Source organism: Labrus bergylta, chromosome 8, assembly GCF_963930695.1.
Source record: "Labrus bergylta chromosome 8, fLabBer1.1, whole genome shotgun sequence".
NCBI classification, from domain to species: domain Eukaryota; kingdom Metazoa; phylum Chordata; class Actinopteri; order Labriformes; family Labridae; genus Labrus; species Labrus bergylta.
In genome coordinates this window covers 14,357,400-14,378,125 of record NC_089202.1, presented here as the reverse complement: position 1 = coordinate 14,378,125, position 20,726 = coordinate 14,357,400, and the positions used below count along the sequence as shown (strand labels likewise).

General features: G+C 42.0%; 1 protein-coding gene across 5 annotated transcripts; it reads left to right on the top strand.

Annotated features, from left to right (window-relative positions):
- The first annotated feature begins 1,208 nt into the window (after nucleotides 1-1,208).
- On the top strand, nucleotides 1,209-20,271 carry chd4b (chromodomain helicase DNA binding protein 4b). Of its 5 annotated transcripts, none has more exons than XM_020649076.3 (40): nucleotides 1,209-1,428; nucleotides 1,744-1,963; nucleotides 2,467-2,609; nucleotides 3,535-3,789; nucleotides 3,891-4,006; nucleotides 4,131-4,230; nucleotides 4,352-4,592; nucleotides 4,702-4,823; nucleotides 4,939-5,062; nucleotides 5,272-5,444; nucleotides 5,999-6,244; nucleotides 6,499-6,702; nucleotides 6,848-7,059; nucleotides 7,377-7,508; nucleotides 7,587-7,686; nucleotides 7,966-8,157; nucleotides 8,537-8,737; nucleotides 9,083-9,220; nucleotides 9,308-9,429; nucleotides 9,528-9,701; nucleotides 9,812-9,953; nucleotides 10,081-10,330; nucleotides 10,444-10,568; nucleotides 10,671-10,763; nucleotides 10,872-11,013; nucleotides 11,516-11,685; nucleotides 11,932-12,121; nucleotides 13,080-13,166; nucleotides 14,118-14,209; nucleotides 14,289-14,422; nucleotides 14,833-14,977; nucleotides 15,361-15,517; nucleotides 15,852-15,937; nucleotides 16,044-16,293; nucleotides 16,397-16,453; nucleotides 16,666-16,836; nucleotides 16,938-17,046; nucleotides 17,651-17,783; nucleotides 18,339-18,556; nucleotides 19,095-19,281. In XM_020649076.3, exons 2-40 carry the CDS (start codon nucleotides 1,900-1,902, stop codon nucleotides 19,135-19,137), a joined length of 5,853 nt encoding a protein of 1,950 aa, XP_020504732.1. In that variant the 5' UTR covers nucleotides 1,209-1,428; nucleotides 1,744-1,899; the 3' UTR covers nucleotides 19,138-19,281. The 5 variants fall into 5 exon arrangements, with proteins under 5 accessions (XP_020504732.1, XP_020504730.1, XP_020504731.1 ...); XM_020649074.3 differs by having other exon boundaries at nucleotides 1,211-1,428; nucleotides 11,932-12,109; nucleotides 18,339-18,534; nucleotides 19,095-20,271; XM_020649075.3 differs by having other exon boundaries at nucleotides 1,212-1,428; nucleotides 11,935-12,109; nucleotides 18,339-18,534; nucleotides 19,095-20,271.
- The last annotated feature ends 455 nt before the right edge of the window (nucleotides 20,272-20,726 follow it).

Here is a 20,726-nt window from a genome sequence, read left to right as displayed (position 1 = left end):
GCATTTTAGCAACCAATTGTATTATTTTATTTATATATATATATATATATATATATATATATATATATTATATTTATATTATTTATATTATTACTCAGCAGGCATAAGTACACCTGGAGCAGCTAGAACTCTGATAGATCTTGTAGTCAATTCGAAACATTTTTTTCACAGTATAATTGCCAGTTGCAGTGGTGTCTTTGTGCTAATATCCTTGATTTTTTGGAAAATTCTTAGAAAATCAGCCTTTTAGTCATGTTTATTTTCATGGTTTTCTGATGTGCAGTAGCTCATTGTTTTATTTATGCATTGTAAAGATAACTCGAAAGCAACATGTTGTGTGTTTTAATGAATCAATATCCAGCAGTATCCTACATCAGACCAAGATTTTACACTCAGTACAATACTCTACAACCACTCTTGCATCTTTGCACACCTGTTGGCCTTTGTTAGAGTTGAAGGACAAGACTAAACCATACACAGAACCCAATTGTGTTGGTCAATAAAACAAAGAAGACTGAGTTGAGTGTTGTGGCAGTTTCTATCAGTGATGACAACACAGTGACTGGAGGCCTCGGCCGGCTTCTGTGATGCTGAGCAACATTGTTGGCATTGTCATCGCAGCCTATTCTGACACACATCAAGTTCTGTGAATCCATGAGTGGTATCTACACCCAGTGCTGTGGGCACAGTCCACCTGTGCGAGGAGAACAAAATGGAAGGCTCTTTGACTTCTTGGCATACTCATGCTCATTGCTCACTCCCAGGTGGATGATGGGGAGTATTATGGTCTGTCACCAGTGGACCTGCGCTCCCTTGGAGAACATGTGACTATTTTTTATTTATTTCTTTTTTGTCTTTTTTTTTTTAAGAGTTGCATATTATGGGATGTATGCTGCTACTGCTGGAGTATTATGGTCTGTCGGGGAAGAAGAGGGAGGGGGTGTCACCATGACAACGGGGTTGCTAAGGGGGCTGAGACTACTAGTGGAAAGGGGAAGGAGTGTGCGTGCTACGAGCCTCGCGCAATGCATGTCTAGTGGTTGGTAGTGTACGTGCGTACGCGCGCGCGCGTGGTGGAGGGGGTGGGGGCAGGCTGAGTATTATGGTCTGTCCGTTGCGAGGTAACTATGCAGAGTCCTGTGTGAGTGTGGGAGGGGGGGGATTATTATGGGATGTCTGCCCCCTTTGTGTGTTTGTGAGGATGTTAGCTAAGCTGTGCCTGTGAGGTTGGGGGAGAGAGAAGAGGGGCACGGAGCAACGTGTTTTGGGGTCAGTGACGGCACCCTTCTTTAATTTCGCCGATCATTGGCTCAGCCGACTTAATGAAAAACACTTAATGGCAACAACAGCCGCACCAACAACCTGACTTGTGTTCATTTTTTTCGCGGCCAAACAGAACACACCTCGACCCGGGACCAACACTGTACAGTAAGTTTCAAATGTGTCAAGGTAGGCTTTCGATGCTTAAACTTTTCCTTCATGTGTTGTTTTCACTCGACAGTGCGGACTTGCCGCTCATTCTTGAAGTCAGGTTTGATGTCACTTATTCCCTCACAGCTGTGTAGAAATAGGCTGCACCTACCTGTCAAAAAAATAAAATAATAATAATGTCAAAGCATGCATAATACAGTTATTCAACTTATTTGAGCACGCAGCTGTTCAGTTAAATGTGTTTTAGGATATTAAGAGACGAGCAAGGATGAGTTACCAACCGGGATCTTTTATTATTATTTATTTTTCCAGCACCCCCCCCCTCCCTTTCTGGACACCCCCCCCCGGTCCATTTCTCCGACACGTCCCACGTCATTTTTCCCTCCCACGCCGACCGAGGAGCAGAAAGGTTCAGGGGGGGGGGATTAAATCGACCAGTAAGGAATAACATTAAAAACGCAGGGGGAAATGTCGGGCAGCGAGGATGAGAGGGAGGACTTCGGACCTGCGGACGAGCACTCACTTCTTCACGGTAAGCACGCTTTTTTTTTAACCTCCTCCTCCTCCTCCGAAGAAGGTCCATCTCTTGCTGTCATTTGAGCTCGCCGAGGCTAACATTAGCTTCTGAGCTAGTCAGGACTAGTCAGTGCGGGCCGCCCCGTCACTCGCCATAATAGATTAGTTAGCTAACTTGTCAGGCAAGTGTTTACAGTCTTATGTTGTGTGTTTATGACCCCTCATACGCCTTACACCTCGCACGTGCTTTTGAGATTGAGAAGTGTGAAATGTGAAAGTTTCAAAGACGGACAAGTTTTAACCTGTGCTGTTGTGGCATTCAACATTGGACTCAGTGTGCTCGTGTGTGTGTGCGACGCGCGTGCACGTGCGCACGGACATGTGCCAAGTCGTGCCAGTGCCAGTGCGCGCGGTCTGCTTGCTTCTTTTTCCTCCCTCTTGGCCTGCAGCAAAGCTCCTCCTGTCGCTGTGTACGATGCCGTATTCTCTCGCTTAATTAAAGTCTGTCATCCCGCGCAGGTGAGGAGGAGCAGCAGCAGCAGCAGCAGCAGGAGGATGCTGTGTCTGACGTAGACGAGGTACCCAAGTCGAAGAAGAAGAAGAAAGGTAAAAAGAGCAGCCGAGAGAGCAGGAGCAGCAAAAGGCAAAGACCCATCAGAGAGGTAAGTTTGCTGTTTTGGTAAAACTTTTCATATTCTGATACTATAACAGAATTATGGCTGATGATTGTCCTTGTTTTTGAGTGGTGACACGATAAAACAAGTGTCAACTTACCGAATCTGGTCACATCTAGAGGAGTGAAATACTTGATATATTGTTATTTTGCCAGCTGTAAATATTAAATATTAAATAGAGGCATCTGTGAATCCTTTGACTCAAATTTAGGACCCAATAATTTTAATTTTGTCTAATTTTTTTAGCTGCAAGGTTAATTTGATTTATTAATTAGTTGTCTTATATCAAATTCATGTATATATTTTTTTATTTATAATTTAGGTTCACTAATAAGTTTAGAAAGAAAGAAAATCTTGTGTGGAGCTCTTCCATTTGGATATAGGGGTTGCTCTGTGACAGTAGACTGTATAACTTTGGGTTGTGGACCAACACAACACATTCAAGTACATTGAGTACATTCAAGTTTTGATCTCCCAAATCTTAATTAAAATTTACTGAGAATTGAATCATGAATTAAAATAACCTACTTGGTTATAAATAATGCTACCAAGTGCTGTCACTTGCTTCTACATTTTATTGACAACAGACAGTGAGGCAACTGTTAAAAATAAATACATCATAATTGATTTGAAAATAGGATTCTTTGTGATTTTACTTTAATTCTGAGTAAAAAATATGTATTGATATTTGTTCTTAAGTAATCTTTTAGCTATTAACAATAGATAAACCAACAGATACAAGTCTTTGTGACTTTACATCCAAGCTCCCCTTTTTGGTTATGGTGCATTATTATTTTGAACTATATACTAAATACAAAGGACGGCATTAAAACATCTGATGTAAAAGATATAGGAAATGTATATAAGCACCCATGTCTTTGCATTATTTGCTAAGTGGCTCTTTGTCGTGCAGGAGTTGCCCGTCAGCTCCCCAGAGCGCCTGATTGGAGTAGAAGCAGCAGAGAGAGATGCAGAGGAGGGAGGTGTGCGGTCAGAGAGTGAAGGAAGTGATTATGCCCCGGGGAGGAAAAAGAAGAAGCGCTCCAGCTCTGCCAAGGAAAAGAAGAAAGGAAGTGCAGCAGCAGAGAAAGGAGGCTCGTCTAACTCTAAAAGCAAACGGAAAGATCCAGAACCAGAAGAAGACGAGGATGATGACGATGATTGCCAGGTAAAAGCTCACTCAGACTTATAAAGAGTTATGAGTGAATAGTGAATTCCCCCTGGAATAACATGAAAAACTAACCTGCTTCACTTGTTCTCCACCTGCAGCCTAAAAGCTCGACACAACTACTGGAGGCCTGGGGCATGAAAGACATTGACCATGTGTTTACTCAGGAAGACTACAGCTCCCTCACCAACTACAAGTCCTTCAGCCAGTTTGTTAGGTGAGGATCACTTTTGATATCAACTGTAGATATTATTATTCACCTCCACTTTTGTTAGTACGGAAATATCTGTGTTGAAAAATATAATTAGTTACCATATTTCTTGTACAAATGTTGTTTGTAGGCCATTAATTGCAGCCAAGAACCCCAAAATTGCTGTCTCCAAGATGATGACTTTAATGATGGCCAAGTGGAGAGAATTCAGCACCAACAACCCTCTGAAGGTATTGCAGTTCTGAACAAGATTACAAGTGCAACTTCTTGTGAATGAGACTTGCCATTCACAAGTCCTTAAATGTGTATTAAAGATAAAAGTTTCTCACCCTGTGCTCCGTCCTCCTGCAGGGTTGTGCCTCTGCCAATGCAGCCTTGGCAGCTGCCAATGTGGCTGCAGCTGTTGAGAACATGGTGGTGGCAGGGACAGACGGAGTGGCAGAAACCAGTGCTGCTGGTTCACCCACACTCGCCCCTGCCCCTGCCCCTGCCCCTGCCCCTGCCCCTGCCCCTGCCCCCGCCCCAACACCTGCTGCTCCTCCAGCAGCCCCTGCACCACCACTCCGCAAAGCCAAGACCAAAGAGGGCAAAGGTAATGTAAGAACAGTGTGTGACATGATTACTAGCCATTGGTTGGATATTTTTCTAACTTCTTAAGTTAGTTTTCTTTTAATTTTACTTAAATCTCTGTTTTCTCTTAGGTCCAAACGCACGCAAGAAGTCGAAGCCAACGCCTAAACCTCAGCCGAAGCCCAAACCTAAGAAGGTGGCTCCACTTAAGATCAAACTAGGGGGACTCAACAGCAAGAGGAAGCGCTCCTCTGTAAGAGACTTTCATGCCAGTTTCACACACTTAAATCAGTAATGTCCACAATGTACTATAATGCAACCAGGCTTACTTATTCCAAATGTCATCTCTTTGACTGCTTCTCTGGCAGAGCGATGAAGATGAACCCGATGTTGACAGTGACTTTGACGATGGGAGTTTCTCCGTGTCGGATGGCTCAAACCGAAGCAGTCGTCCAAAGAAGAAACCCAAGAGTGCCAAGAAAAAGAAGAAAGGTTGGCATTGAAACACTTAACAAAAGTCTGTACTTTCCTCTGTGCCTTAGTGTTGGATAAAGATTTGGGAACAGACGGCAGCTTAAACCTGGAGGTTTTGCTTCATCGAGCTGGATCAAAGTCAAGGCCGAAATGAAGGACATTGCTTATTATGTGTCCTGAATTTCTGTGTCAAATTTCTCAAATATTCCGTGGATCTCTTCTCTCAGTGGAAACAGAGGACGGCGATGGCTACGAGACAGACCACCAGGACTACTGTGAGGTGTGCCAGCAGGGTGGAGAGATCATTTTGTGTGACACCTGTCCACGTGCGTACCACATGGTCTGCCTGGACCCTGACATGGAGAAAGCACCTGAGGGCAAGTGGAGCTGCCCACACTGCGTGAGTACCTTAAATTTATTTTTTTTATCACTGCTGTTCAGAGAAGGCCCCTATGTTGCATCATCGAAAAATTTGGCCTGAGCAGGGCAAAAATGTTAACTGTCCATAAACTATGGTTGTATGGTAATGAATCTTTAAAGTTGCAGTTGATTGTTGGGAATGGTCTTTAATTCAAAGGTGATTGTAACACAATTTTGTCTTCTCAAATTCTCTTTGTCCTCTAATCCCCCCGTGTTCCTGTATGTCCTCTCCTTTTCTCAACACACGTGTCACTGCCCCCCCCCCCCCGTTCCCCCCCACACCCTCTCTCCCTCCCTCCACCATGGCTCCACGCAAATATGCGCACGCACGCAATGCACACATCCAACCAACCCCCTGTGCGATTGAATTCACCCCACACCCCTCCCCTGTTTTTCTTCACTCCGTTCCGCATACCTTCCCTGCCTGTCTGCCCCCCCTCCACCCACCACTCACGCACGCACGCGCGCGCGCACACACACACACACACTCAAACACCACCACCTCCCTCCCTCTGTCTGTAATTCTGCCACCAGGAGAAGGAAGGGATCCAGTGGGAGGCCAGGGATGAACTCTCTGAGGCTGAAGGGGAGGATGAGGAAGACAGGAGGGACGATGGGGTGGAGGAAGAAGATGACCACCACATTGAGTTCTGCAGGGTGTGCAAGGATGGAGGGGAGCTGCTTTGCTGTGACACCTGCCCCTCCTCCTACCACATCCACTGCCTCAACCCTCCTCTACCGGAAATCCCCAATGGAGAATGGATCTGCCCCCGCTGCAAGGTGAGTGCAGTGCACTGGTGCGTATAAGTCTATGTGTGCATGTGCCTACGTGGGTGAGCATGGGAATGCAGATTCCATCTTGTGCACGCCCACAGTATTTTGGATAAACCTGGCAGTCTTTGATGCAGTATATATTCTGCTGCTATTTTACATCCTAAAGAGCCACCATCCATATATACTGTATAAAAATACTCTTATCTGCAATTAACTGCTCACCTATGGTCATGCTTTTTTAAATTAATGTTTTCTAACAGTGTCCACCGATGAAGGGCAAAGTCCAGAAGGTTTTAACATGGCGATGGGGGGAACCGCCAGCTTCCACGCCTGTCCCTCGGCCTGCTGACCTTTCTGCTGATGCTCCTGATCCCCCACCGCTTGCAGGCCGCAGGGAGAGGGAGTTCTTTGTCAAATGGTGCAATATGTCCTACTGGCACTGCTCATGGGTGCTGGAGCTTCAGGTACCACAATCTTTGAAACTGAATGCCCCCTATAGACAAGGATCTCAGTTTTTCTGTGCTCTTTCAGCACATACACACAAGACAAACAAACTTAATCGCCCTGCATGTTAAGACCCTTTTTCTTTGTCACATTGCTCATCCCTAGTTGGAGCTGAACTGCCAGGTAATGTTCCGTAACTACCAGAGAAAGACCGACATGGACGAACCACCACCTGTGGATTTTGGAGGTGAAGGTGATGATGGCAAAAGCACCAAGAGGAAGAACAAGGATCCTCTTTTTGTCCACATGGAGGAGGAGTTTTATCGCTATGGAGTCAAGATGGAGTGGCTGATGATCCACCGCGTCCTCAACCACAGGTTTGCCAAACTTGAATCTCTTATCAATTCTATCAATACTCTTGCTGTTTGAAGTATGTGGCTTTTGTTACTTGCTCTTTGTGTTTGTTTATGGAAATGGTTTGACACTACAGAGGCAATGTATAATTACAATATAGTTAAAATATGAATCAGAAATATTAGTGAAACTATGAGGTGGGCCGAGGTAAATATTTGAATAACAAAAGTTTACATGAAAAGATTTGATTTTGATCCATACCACCTTGGGAGCCTTCACAGTAATAGCACATCATCATAACAACTTGCCTCTTTCTTGTTGTGTTTTCTCTTCATGTCAGTGTTGATAAAAAGAACAACGTGCATTACTTAATCAAGTGGAGGGATCTAGCCTATGACCAGTCAACCTGGGAGAGTGAGGACATGGATATCCCAGAGTTTGACACCTACAAACAGACTTACTGGAATCACAGGTATGCAATAAAATGATGAAGATTATTTTTTTAACACACTTGAAGATATGTTCTATCTCACAATTTTTTTTTTTCCAGAGAGTTGATGATGGGTGAAGAGGGCAGACCTGGTAAAAAGTTGAAGAAGACAGTCAAGGTGAAGAAAGCTGATCGACCACCAGCTAATCCAGTTGTAGATGTAAGTATTTTATAACTGATTTTTATTTCCGATCACAACATTGGTTATTGTGAACTTTTTCTGCCCTATTTACAACAAACCAATGTTTTACATTTTTTTTATTACAAAGCAATGCTGTCAAGATTTTCTTTCTTTCTTTTTTTCTCGAACCTTTATTGAACCAGGAACAAAAATAGTTGAGATTAAAAATCTCCTTTTCAAGAGTGCCCTGGCAAAAGAAAAGTAACATGAATAAGGACCTATGAGGAATTGATATCCATCTTGATTTCTTCCTTCCAGCCCACCAGCAAGTTCGATAGACAGCCGGAATACCTGGACAGCACAGGAGGAACTCTGCATCCGTACCAGCTGGAGGGGTTGAACTGGCTGCGGTTTTCATGGGCTCAGGCCACAGACACCATCCTGGCTGATGAGATGGGGTTAGGCAAGACTGTGCAGACTGCTGTCTTCCTTTACTCTTTGTACAAAGAGGTAAGTAAAGTATAATTTAGTTTAAAATGAAAGAATACATAATAATTATTTAATATTTGTAATTATAACATTTTTAAAACATGTTTACGCTTAAGTTCCAGGCCCTGAGGCTTTACTTGTTCAGTCGGCCTTACCTGTCAATCATTGTTGATGGTTAAGGAAATTAGAAATTAACTAAGTTCTGAGGGAAGAACTCTTAAATACACAAGAAACGCTGTTTTAGCAAATGATTTGTAGGTTGTTGACGTACATTCTGTTATTGAGCCAGACACCACACTCAAAATTGTTCCGAATTGTTTGGACAAAAGTGCTTTATAAATGCTTTGATAATATATCTACAACATCTTACGAGAGTTGTCTTTGTCGTGCATTTTTATAGGGTCACTCCAAAGGGCCCTTCCTTGTCAGTGCTCCCCTGTCCACCATCATAAACTGGGAGAGAGAGTTTGAGATGTGGGCTCCGGACATGTATGTGGTGACCTACGTTGGGGACAAAGACAGCAGGGCTGTCATCAGAGAGAACGAGTTCTCCTTTGAGGGAAATGCCATCAGAGGTGGGAAAAAGGCATCCAAGATGAAGGTAAGGAAAGACTAAAGGGAAAAAATAAGAAAAAGTGAAGATAGAAGTGTTGTCAACAAAAACTCAGTTTCAAATTTGACCCTAGGCTCCGGTCAAACAACTTGAATTTCCTTGCAGTTTTGACCCTTTTGTATTAAAAACCAGATCAGTTACATGTTTTACATGATTTTGTGTTTTCTGTTTGTATTGCGCCAAACACAGCAACACTTGATAGTATTAGTATGAATACTGCAAATTTATACAAACAGTACTTATCCTAAACCATCTGAACCCCAATCAATATATTTCTGCTTATGTCTCTGTTTGGAAGCTAAAATAAAGTCCACCTCTCTTTATGTCTTGCAGAAAGACTCAACAGTCAAGTTCCACGTCCTGCTGACATCCTATGAGTTGATCACCATTGACCAGGCTGTGCTGGGATCCATTGAGTGGGCCTGTCTGGTTGTGGATGAGGCTCACAGACTCAAAAACAACCAGTCCAAGGTTACTATATACAGAGAACTTCATATAGATGTTTTTTGTATCCTGTGTTTTAAATGTAAGTCTGATTTCTCTGGCTTTCTGTTTTAGTTCTTCAGAGTGTTGAACAACTACCCGCTGCAACACAAGCTGCTTCTGACTGGCACGCCTCTCCAGAACAACCTGGAGGAGCTCTTCCACTTGCTGAACTTCTTAACACCAGAGAGATTCCAGTAAGTAGCAGACATAGAATGCACAGCTGTACAGAATTAAGGATACTATGAGGGACACACACACTGACTCACTGTTTTGATGCTTTTATTTTGTGCAGCAACCTGGAAGGGTTTCTGGAGGAGTTTGCAGACATTGCCAAAGAGGACCAGATCAAGAAGCTCCATGACATGTTGGGACCACACATGCTCAGGAGGCTTAAGGCAGATGTTTTCAAACACATGCCTTCAAAGACTGAGCTCATTGTGAGAGTGGAGTTAAGCCCCATGCAGAAGTAGGTGTAGAGCAGAGGAATATCAATCTGGTCTACGTATTGTACATTTTCCTTTATCTCATATCTCAAGTCCTAATTGGGTTTCTTTACTATGTTTGTTTTGTAACAAGGAAATACTACAAGTTCATTCTTACTCGTAATTTTGAGGCTCTGAACATCCGTGGAGGAGGAAACCAAGTCTCTTTGCTCAATGTGGTGATGGACCTGAAAAAGTGCTGTAATCACCCCTACCTCTTTCCTGCAGCTGCTACAGTATGATCTCATGCTTTTTACACTAATATTTTAGAACAAGCAACTTCTAGGGATGCGTGTTGCGCTATCTCTGTGTGTTGACACATTTGAAATGCAGATATCTATTTAATATTATCTCTGATTGCAGGAGGCACCAAAACTTCCAAATGGCATGTATGAAGGAAACGCTCTGACCAAGTCTTCAGGGAAGCTGACGCTGCTGCAGAAGATGATGAGGAAGCTGAAGGAAGGAGGCCACAGAGTTCTAGTCTTCTCACAGATGACCAAGATGCTGGACCTGCTTGAGGACTTCCTGGAGAACGAGGGATACAAATATGAGAGAATTGATGGAGGAGTCACTGGCAACATGAGGCAGGAGGCCATCGACCGCTTTAATGGTGAGCCATTTACATATAGTGGTTGTAATGCCTAAAAGAAGCTGCCTTTGCCTCATATTTGTTATAATTTCCTTCTGTCCCTGTTTTTCTTTTTCTGTTGTTCATCCCAACAGCTCCTGGTGCTCCACAGTTTGCTTTCCTCCTCTCTACCAGAGCTGGAGGCTTGGGCATTAATCTTGCCTCTGCTGACACTGTCATCATCTATGACTCTGACTGGAACCCCCACAATGACATCCAGGTATGCAACCCCCCCTGACTATGACCTCACATTCATGTCAGTACGATGGTTCATTGAAATGATAGATGATTATGCTGTTGGCTTCATGTTTGTGCTTTGTAGGCTTTCAGCAGAGCTCACCGTATTGGGCAAAACAGAAAAGTGATGATTTATCGCTTCGTTACCAAAGCCTCTGTGGAGGAGAGGATCACACAGGTCTGTGAGATTACATATACCTCCTTAAATTGTATCAACTATATCAGGAGTGTGTGCTCGTTAGTTTGTGTAATTTCGATAAATCTGTGTCTCTTAACCCTCTACCAGGTGGCCAAGAAGAAGATGATGCTCACCCATCTGGTGGTGCGTCCTGGTCTGGGCTCAAAGACAGGCTCCATGTCCAAGCAGGAGCTCGATGACATCCTCAAGTTTGGAACTGAGGAGTTGTTTAAGGATGAACTCGGAGAAGGTGAGTGTTGCTCATTGCTCATGTTGCTGTTGCATTCCCTTTCTTCCTTGCTTTGTACCATACTCCGCTATGTTCACTTCAGATTTAATGTTGCAACCAGGACATAGCTCATGTAAAAAAAAAAAAAAAAAAAAATTGGTATTGGTCATATTGAGCTTAAAGAAATGTTGCATATTATCCATCATTCTTATTATCCTCTACTTAACCAAAAAAGTCCATAACTTGCATGGCATATTTTAAGAGAACAGGTAGAGGTTTTACTGCTCTTCATTTCATTTAAAATGAAGGCTGCTGCGATATTTGTTGAAATGTTATTTTTCCCCCCGCAAAAGAATCTGTAATGCACACTGATTTGTCAAACGGTTGGCTTTCTTGGCTAGGATACGCTTACCAACTTAAATGTTTTAGGCTACACATAAAACTAAGGCGGATGAGTAGAATCCTACCACTGGTTGCAGAAGACTGAGGTAGAAAGATATATTAAGACGTATTCTGCATTTAGGGGACAACAAGGAAGATGACAGCAGTGTGATCCACTACGATGACCAGGCAATCGACCGTTTGCTGGACAGGAACCAGGACGCCACTGATGACACTGAGCTTCAGAGCATGAACGAATACCTCAGCTCCTTTAAAGTGGCCCAGTATGTGGTCAAAGATGAAGACGATGAGGTAGGAGTGTCTTCAAAATGTGTGTGTGTTTATCGATAAAAAACTTTACTAGTAATTTAACAGGTTTTTACACATCATGAATGAGATATCGGCAGTAGTTGTAAAAGTCTAAAAATATCTGCACTGTTGAATTTTAGTTGTAACAGCAGCTCCAGGCTTTGACCACTTTCACTTAGATCTAGCTTTATTGATAAGCTCTATAGATATATATCTGTATATCACATTCATTTTCTGCCTTTGTTTGAGGAGGAGGAGGTGGAAAGAGAGGTGATTAAGCAGGAGGAAAGTGTTGATCCTGACTATTGGGAGAAGCTGCTTCGTCACCACTACGAGCAGCAGCAGGAGGACCTCGCCCGAAATCTGGGCAAAGGCAAAAGAACTCGAAAGCCAGTCAACTACAATGACGGTTCCCAGGAGGACCGAGGTATAAGACAGGGTACAGAACAACATATAATGAAACCTTTTCTTGTGTTTGTTGTGCAGTGCTGTTGGTGGACTTCTGTTTGTGTGGTGTTGGTGTAGAAAATCCAGTGAGTGCATTACATGATGATTTGTCGTCGTTTTGTGGCTTGAGATTTGATTTAGAAACGTTAGTTTTGGGTTTCCTCAGACAAAGCATGTTTCAAAATTATTTGAATCCAGCGGGAGAGTTTCATGAAGAAAAGTTACAAAATTGTGTGGGTCATTGTTTCCGGATGAGACCCAGAATCCTCTCATATGTTGAGTGATTTATAGTAGCCACACAAAAAATAACTAGAAGAAGACTAACTGAAATTGTGGGTTAAGTTCCTACTCATTTATTTATTTATGTAACCAGGTAGCAACTATTCCTCCTGGGGTCCACACATGCAAACATGATAGTAAAATCAAACTCAAAAATGCTTTCATGAACTACTAAACACAAGAAACGAGAAATAAGCAAATCAGTTCATCCTTTAAAATAGAGAAATCAGAAATTGTAATGAATATAACTTAACCCCAAAGTATGTTTTTTTAAATGTTGTGACTTAAAAGATTTTAACAATTTTATTTTTTATAGACATGCAGTGAACATTTTAAAGACAATTCTTAGTTTAAACTTGTGAGGAGAAACCATCGGAATCATTGTAATCAGAGTGAAATGTTTTGTGTGTATGTGTGTTATGTTGTATGTTTGGTGTAGTCTTAGCATCTCAGTGATGTTAAAATTTGATAACTCCACTGTTACTGATATTTAGTTAAGCATGACTCTTAAGCAGCAGCTCCCCCTGCTGTCTGAATATGTTGTCAGTCATTTAAAGATTCTGCAGCTCCATAAGAAGTTAGGATGTTCTTTCTCTTTTCCGTCAAAAGAAGGGTTTTCTTTTTTCCATTTGTATCCCCTCTCAACTTTTCTCTGTGTATGCTCCGTTTAGACTGGCAGGAGGATCAGTCTGATAACCAGTCTGATTATTCGGTGGCTTCAGAGGAGGGAGACGAGGACTTTGATGAACGGAGTGAAGGTAAGGGCTCACAGTCTTCATCTCTGCACTGAGAGACGAGATGTGTGCTTTGGTTTTAAGATGGACTGCACATATGTTTTCTAGGTTGTTTAAATCTACAGAGATTTGGTCCAAGCACTGCTTGAGACACGATTGTGGAACTTCCTGTTGACAAGGCCTCAGTACTGTTTGAACCCTCGTTTTTTTTCATCCTCTAACATCCTTCAAACAACCTCCACAGACGTTTATTCAGATTCAGACGTCAGCTACGATATCCATACTGACAAGCTCAACATCTACTCAGGAAGCAGCAGTTGTCGCTGCATCGTCTGCATTCAGCGTAGAGAGGCAACAAAAGACAGGAAAAAAAGGAAAAAGGAAAAGAAGAGAAGGCGAAAACAGGGGAAAACAATGAAAATCAATGGCTTTAGGGCCAGCTGAACTTTGTAGCTGCACTTTAAAGAGGTTGTTTGTGTTCACATCAACTGTTAAGTTATTCTGATAAGGTTTGTTTCCAAAAAGCACTTTGTATTATTTTCACAACAAACTGTTCATTAGTATTTATTCTTTTCTTTCAGTTCATCATTGTTATTTATTTGACTTTTTTTATTTGTAAGTGCAGAGAATACATTTATTTTGTGTTGACTGTTATTCAGTTTCAATTAATTATGGTTCTGTAACTTCTATTTTATTAAATGAAGCGTACCACAGTACTGCTTTCAGTTGTAAATGTTCTGAAAGCTTCACACTTGGAAGAAGAAGAGTTTATTGTAGAGAGAGAGAGAGCTGAGGGGCAGCTTCAGCAGGATCAGAGTTTGCTGTGATGAACTGTAAGTGGAACACAATCAAAGAGCAAAGTAAGGCTGTGAAGAGCACAGATGGCAATCGAACAACTTTCAGTTTCATTTGTATGGCTTAAGTGAAACTTCATTGTCAGCCCCAGATAGTTAGACCATGTTTAATTTGTTTTAGCTAACGCCCGCAGACCAAACCGCAAAGGGCTAAGGAACGATCGGGACAAACCACTACCTCCGTTGTTGGCCAGAGTGGGCGGCAACATTGAGGTGAGTTCCTACTGATGAGATGAAACTTCCAAAGCCGCCTCTAGAGAATATAATTCTTAATGCATTTTTTCCCTGTCAGGTTTTGGGCTTCAACTCAAGGCAGAGAAAGGCTTTCCTGAATGCAGTGATGCGTTATGGGATGCCTCCCCAGGATGCTTTTACCAACCAGTGGCTGGTCAGGGACCTCAGAGGGAAGTCTGAGAAGGAATTCAAGTGAGTCTCAACATTGGTCTGCCAGTAGATGTAAAGCACCAAAGTTAGCATGAAATGATTCATAAACTTTTCTACCCAACCTTTCATTAGAGGATTTCAGTCATTTTATTCAGGCAAAGTTCATCTTTGTCCTTTAAGGTTCATACAGCAGGCGGCATTTGAGAAGTGAAGCTTGCATTATAATAGATGTTTTGATATAATTAGAAGGTACTGCTACAGTGTAGAGACCAAAACATAGGGGTCATTATTATATGGCAATATTATTGCCAATGTGAAATTACTACAAGCCTTTTATGGGTTTCCAGCTGTGAGCAAATTTATTTTCCCCGTCCCCTTCTGAGAAATGTGAGCACTGCTTCCAGAGGTTGGACGATGCTGTCCCTGAATCTTCTTCTTCAACGTGTTTTCAGGGCCTACGTGTCTCTGTTCATGCGTCACCTTTGTGAGCCTGGGGCTGATGGAGCTGAGACCTTTGCAGATGGCGTCCCGCGTGAGGGGCTTTCCAGGCAGCATGTGCTTACCCGTATTGGTGTGATGTCACTGATAAGGAAAAAGGTATACCAGTTCAAAACCAAAACAGTACAAAATGTGTTCTCATAATATAAGTTACTACTCTGTTAGTATTTGTATATGCCCAAAGTATTCCTACTCATTCGTACTCTGATTTGATTATGTCAATTTTCCGTTAATAAAGTTTCTGTGCAACCACACACTCTGCATTTAATGTACAATAAAACAATAAAAGATACATGTGGCGTTTCTAAACTGGAAAATGTTGTGTTGGGAGTAAGATCTGATTTGGATTATTGAAAGGGAATAAAGTGTTCATGTGACCTGTATCAAATTCTGAAAGTTTTCATGTCTTGATCATGTAACTGCTCTCTTATGCAAACATGTAGCTTAGTGATTGGCTGATTGATCTACATGTTTACAAATAGGTGCAGGAGTTTGAGCATGTGAACGGTCAGTGGTCGATGCCATGGATGGCCGAGCTGGAGGAAAACAAAAGAGCTGCAGCTTTGGCAGCAGGTGAAGACCCAAAGACTCCTTCTACTGGGACCCCTGCAGACACACAGCCCAACACTCCTGTCCCAGGTACGAACACACTCCCATAAAAAAAAAAAACACACGTTATACTCATCCTAAATTACCAAAACTCTAATTTAAATTCAAAACTCTAATTTAAATTCAAAACAAAAAAATAAAGTCTAGTCTTTCTCTCCATGTTATAATCTTAAAGTAACCCCTGGAGTCATGGCAACAGGTTCTTAATATTTGATCAAAGTACCGTAACAGCTAGCCAGAAGATACTGTTTGCTGTCTTATTCTAACCTTTAAGTTTCTAAAGTATGATTTATTTATTGACTGGTCAGGACTTAAAAAAACACCATTTATTCCTGTCGTTGATGTGTGTATTGGTTTTATACAGAGGATTTGACAAAATCAGAGGACAAAGAAGACCTGAAGAAGGAGGCTGAGGATGTCAGAGGAGTCAAAAAGGCAGATGATCCGGAGGTAAATCAGATTTTTATATCCATTTCACACATTTTTGTTTCAGTCCAAAAAGTTCTGAGCATCATATTCTTCTAGTTTTAAACTTGCTGCCCTGTCTCTCCACTAGATTATTGAAATCCCAGATGACTCTGAAAAATCTCCTGTCCTTGAAAAGAAAGAAGGAGAGGGCGACTCCTTTGAAGTGACAGAGGATAAAGAGAAGGAGACAGGAAATGGAGACGAAGGAAAGGGGAAGGAGGCTGAAAACGCGGAGAAGGAAGAGAAGGACAAGACTTCAGGAACTGAGAAAGATGGTCCTGCTGAGGTCAAAGGAGAAGGTTTGGAGGGCAAGGACTCAGATGAGGACAAGTCTAAAGGTGTGGTGTTTAAACTATTTTTTCCACTTCTCGTTGTCTCACTTGTCTCATTGCCTTAGTTCCCCTCTTATCTAATTCTCTTACGGTGCTCCTTTTGTTTCAGCTGAGGAGGGAAAAGAAGAGAAGATGGACACAAGTTCACCAACAGAGGAGAAGAAAGGTGCACAAATGTTGACACACACACCAAACATCATCATCTAGATGCTTTTTTCTTATAAAACACTCAAACCAATCACTAGTCTGAATAGTTTGAGATTAGTAAAAGCTTAAGAAATGTGATCACTTATCATTTGACTATTAGCCGTATTCCAAGCGCTAGGATGTCTTGACTTGAGCTTTCCTTTTGAAATGTTTTTTTTTTTTTTCTCACAGAGCAAAAAGAGGAGAAGGATTGTTTGAAAACAGACGAGTCTGGTAAACTGCAGAACGGAGAAAACACCAAAGAAGGAGGAACAGCTGCTCCCGTGGTTAACGTCAGCGAGGAGAAGAAAAAAGCCACCAAGCAGAGGTTCATGTTTAACATTGCTGATGGAGGATTCACAGGTGAACACACACACGCATATGCAGAGACACACACGCACAATCTAACTGTTGCAAAAACACCAAAATAACTTTTTCTCTTTTCTCTTTTTCGACCTCTCCAGAGCTTCACTCTCTGTGGCAGAATGAAGAGCGGGCGGCCACTGTCACCAAGAAAACATTTGAGATATGGCACCGTCGCCATGACTACTGGCTGCTGGCTGGAATCATACAGTATCCTTTCCTTATTGACGTTTCATGTATGATTGTTTGAAAACTCCTCAAATATAATTATTTGCAGATTTTGTTAACTCATGAAGTAAACAAACTCTCTTTACTATTAAGCATATCATAGACTGAAGTTTGTAGGGGGGCAGGTTGGGCTTCAGTAAGTTGTAATTTGGGCTTTTTCCATTATTTCCCAATGTTTTGTCAACAAAGCCATTTTTTTTGAGAAATTAATATTCAGCACATTAATCATTAAATTAATCAATCGCAAGCTACCGCTCCATATGACTTCACTGAGTTTGATCAATCTACCTTTATGAAGCCCATCCAGGCACTGATTTTTTTCTCCACCTTTGGTTTCTTCTTTTATGGTTCTTTTTTATGTAACTGCTAACAATGATGTAAGAATGATGGACTTGAGGTTGTGTAGTAAGCTTTTAAATAACTGATTTTTAGTGCACAGCCTTCATGCCATTCGGCCCTCAAGTTAAGTGTTATGCATGCAAGGGTATCATCAACATTACCCTTACAATAGGCTGCAGAAAAAGATGGCAATGATGATATGACTCTTGAGAATTATGTTGTTGCACTTGACCTCTGCCTCTCTCAGACACGGCTATGCTCGGTGGCAGGATGTGCAGAACGATGTGAGGTTTGCCATTCTCAATGAGCCTTTCAAAGGGGAGATGAGCAGAGGCAACTTCCTGGAGATCAAGAACAAGTTTCTAGCTCGCAGGTTCAAGGTGAAGAGCCCTCGTGTTTCTCCAAGTATGCATGTATAGCTGCTTTCACACTGGCACAAAAGTCCCTCACAACTCCTGAAGCACTTGAGCTGCATGTGTGAAAGCAAAAAGCTGAATTTTTCTCCCTAGTGTGAAATCCAAGTGAGCTGACGTGAGAACGCAGCAGGATATAATCAGGAGAATGCACTGCGAGCTAGTGGGGTGACGTTAAATACCTTCAATCGGTGAATGGTGCTTAGACTGTCTGCATAAGACCAGTGTGATCTCTGTGCACGCTGCATTATGCTCTCAGTTAGCCAGGATGTTCTTTTCTGCTCTTTTTTTGATGTTGTGATTCTGTTGAACTACATAAAGCATTGATATGAAGGAAAAATATTATAATTTTAGTGTTGTATAGCGGACTCTGTTGCTTCGTCCATTTGAGGTGCATGCCTGAGCAACCAGATCAGGAGAATTTTAGAGGCAGTCCACCTGAAATCGTCAATGTTAAAATGGCTTATGTTTGTTTCTGTCATATCTTACTGGACATCTTGTCTTTCCTTGTTTCCTGCTTAGTTATTAGAGCAGGCGTTAGTGATCGAGGAGCAGTTGCGCAGAGCAGCTTACCTCAACATGACAGAGGACCCGGCCCACCCGTCCATGGCCCTCAACACTCGCTTCAGTGAAGTGGAGTGTCTTGCTGAGTCCCACCAACACCTCAGCAAGGAGTCCATGTCTGGAAACAAACCTGCCAATGCAGTCCTGCATAAAGGTGAGACATGGAAAAAACCAAGGTATGCATTGTAAGGATGTCATGGGCCTTGAAAATATCTGAAAGGGTTTAGGTTTCAGTAAAGTCTAACTTTTAGTTTATTGAAATAAATATTAGTAATACATTTTGATAATAGCTGTTTAATATCAGATTATAATCTGACAATTAAAGAGTCTCATCTCTGATAGAAAGGGAGGAGATAGGGACAAAATAGCTGCACAGGCTTTGCTCTGGCTTTGTAACTGCGAAGTGAAGTGCTGTCATTTACTTTTCATTTAAACTAGATTAAAGTACCCGTAGCTATTTTAAATTTTAACCTTATTGAAATCTATAGAACACATTATAGTGTTAATGTTTACCTACATCTGAAAGGAGCAGCCTTAAATCATGTCATGCTAAACAACGTACTCCTATTGTTTCTTGTTCCTTTGTGCTTTTTGCTGCATTATGATGAGAGAATATTTTTGCAGTGCGGTATCCTGTCTTTATGCAACTGATTTTGAATCCTTCAGAACTAAAATAGTCCATCATTAGTATAACCAGTCATATATTTTTTACAGTTCTCAAACAGCTGGAGGAACTGCTGAGCGACATGAAGGCTGATGTCACGCGTCTCCCTGCAACCATCGCCAGGATACCCCCTGTGGCCGTGCGGCTGCAAATGTCTGAGAGAAACATCCTCAGCCGATTAGCCAGCCGGGGTCCAGAGGTCACCTCACAGAACCAATCACAGACCTCACAGCAGCAGATGCAGGTGCCCCGCTGACCAATCACGTTGCACGTTTTTCTCTCTCAGAGGCCAGCCCCCCCCCCCCAAACCACCATGTACAGCACAGTCAGGTTAGTCCTTCTCGTTCTGCACCCACAATTTCTTTCTGGACTCAGGAGAGCATCAGCTTTGCTGCTGGACTTTGACTTCACTCCATACTGGAACTTAAGGTGCAGATTGAAGGAAAAATCTCTTCCTTCTGTGGCAGACCAGAGACAATTCTTTTTCCTCCACCGGGACTCCGATTTCACTCCTGTATCCTGAGCACTGTCAAACTGCGGGACGCTTCCCCGACCTGTCCGATTCTTTCTTCACAGCAGGGTCAAACTGTTATTTGTAACTTTATGTAACATGAAGCTGAAGAGGCTAGATAGGAGAAAAAGCAGCATGTCTGAAGTCTCCTGGTGCTTTGTAGTCAGATTATTAAAGAATTCAAGGGATTTTTGCTAATTTTCACTTTTAGAAACTTGTGAAGCTTTTTTTTTTTTTTTTAAAGGTAGTTCAAGTCTAATGTCCTCATCTGTGTGCGTGTGTGCAGACAGAAAACGAGAACATATGAGTAACGATTTCCTCTCTGTAAAATAAGGCATATTCATGTGCACTGCTACTGCAGAAAGACTCTTTACACTGAGACTGTGACCTCCTTCTGTGACCTTACTTTACATCCCACATTTACTCGTCTCTCGTCAGGTGACTCTAACCAGGATCAGCTCTCTGTGCTCCACAAAACAAACCTTGACATTCCTAACAGACTACTCCACAGATTTGCTCCTTTGAAACTCTCCTTTGGACATGTAACAGCCCCACATGTTTTAGCTACATGGGATGGTTTTGTGAATGACAGAAAACTTAAGTTAATTTAATTTCTTACTGTCTTTTGTTATGTTGTCGATTGAATATAATTATTATGGTTACCACCTTTATTATTACTGTTTGTTTTTATGGACTACAATAAAAAGTGAACCGTTTTTAAAGTATAATAATATTTTAAAGATTTCCGTAAATGGGCTTGAGCTTGTATAGCACTTTTCTAGTCTTCTGACTATTCAAAACGCTTTTACATGTCACACCTACACATTCACACACTGATGGCAATGGTTGCTGCATAGTGAGACCATCAGAAGTAGATAATCCCATTTATGTGCATTCATACGCCAACTACGAAGCAGCAGGAGCAATTCTGGGTTTAGTGTCTTGCTCAAGAACACATCGGACATGTTGCTGCAGGAGCCACAGCCACCCCTCAGTGATGTATGTGAGTCATGTTCTCTTTATGATGAATTTAACTTCAGGGATTTTTCATCGTTTGGCTTCGTTAGCTCCAAACTTCAATTCTCCAGCTCAACCTGAAGTATGTTCAATGATGTGACAATGAGAAGTGCAACATAATCCATAACATCATTTAATGCCAGAACAGCTTGAA

Excerpts from the sequence above, each read along its gene's own strand:
- chd4b (XM_020649072.3), top strand. The coding sequence starts at position 1,900 with ATGTCGGGCAGCGAGGATGAGAGGGAGGACTTCGGACCTGCGGACGAG. Across the intron at positions 5,445-5,998 it reads AGTGGAGCTGCCCACACTGC|GAGAAGGAAGGGATCCAGTG; the intron begins GTGAGTACCTTA and ends TTCTGCCACCAG. Across the intron at positions 9,221-9,307 it reads TCAAAAACAACCAGTCCAAG|TTCTTCAGAGTGTTGAACAA; the intron begins GTTACTATATAC and ends TTTCTGTTTTAG.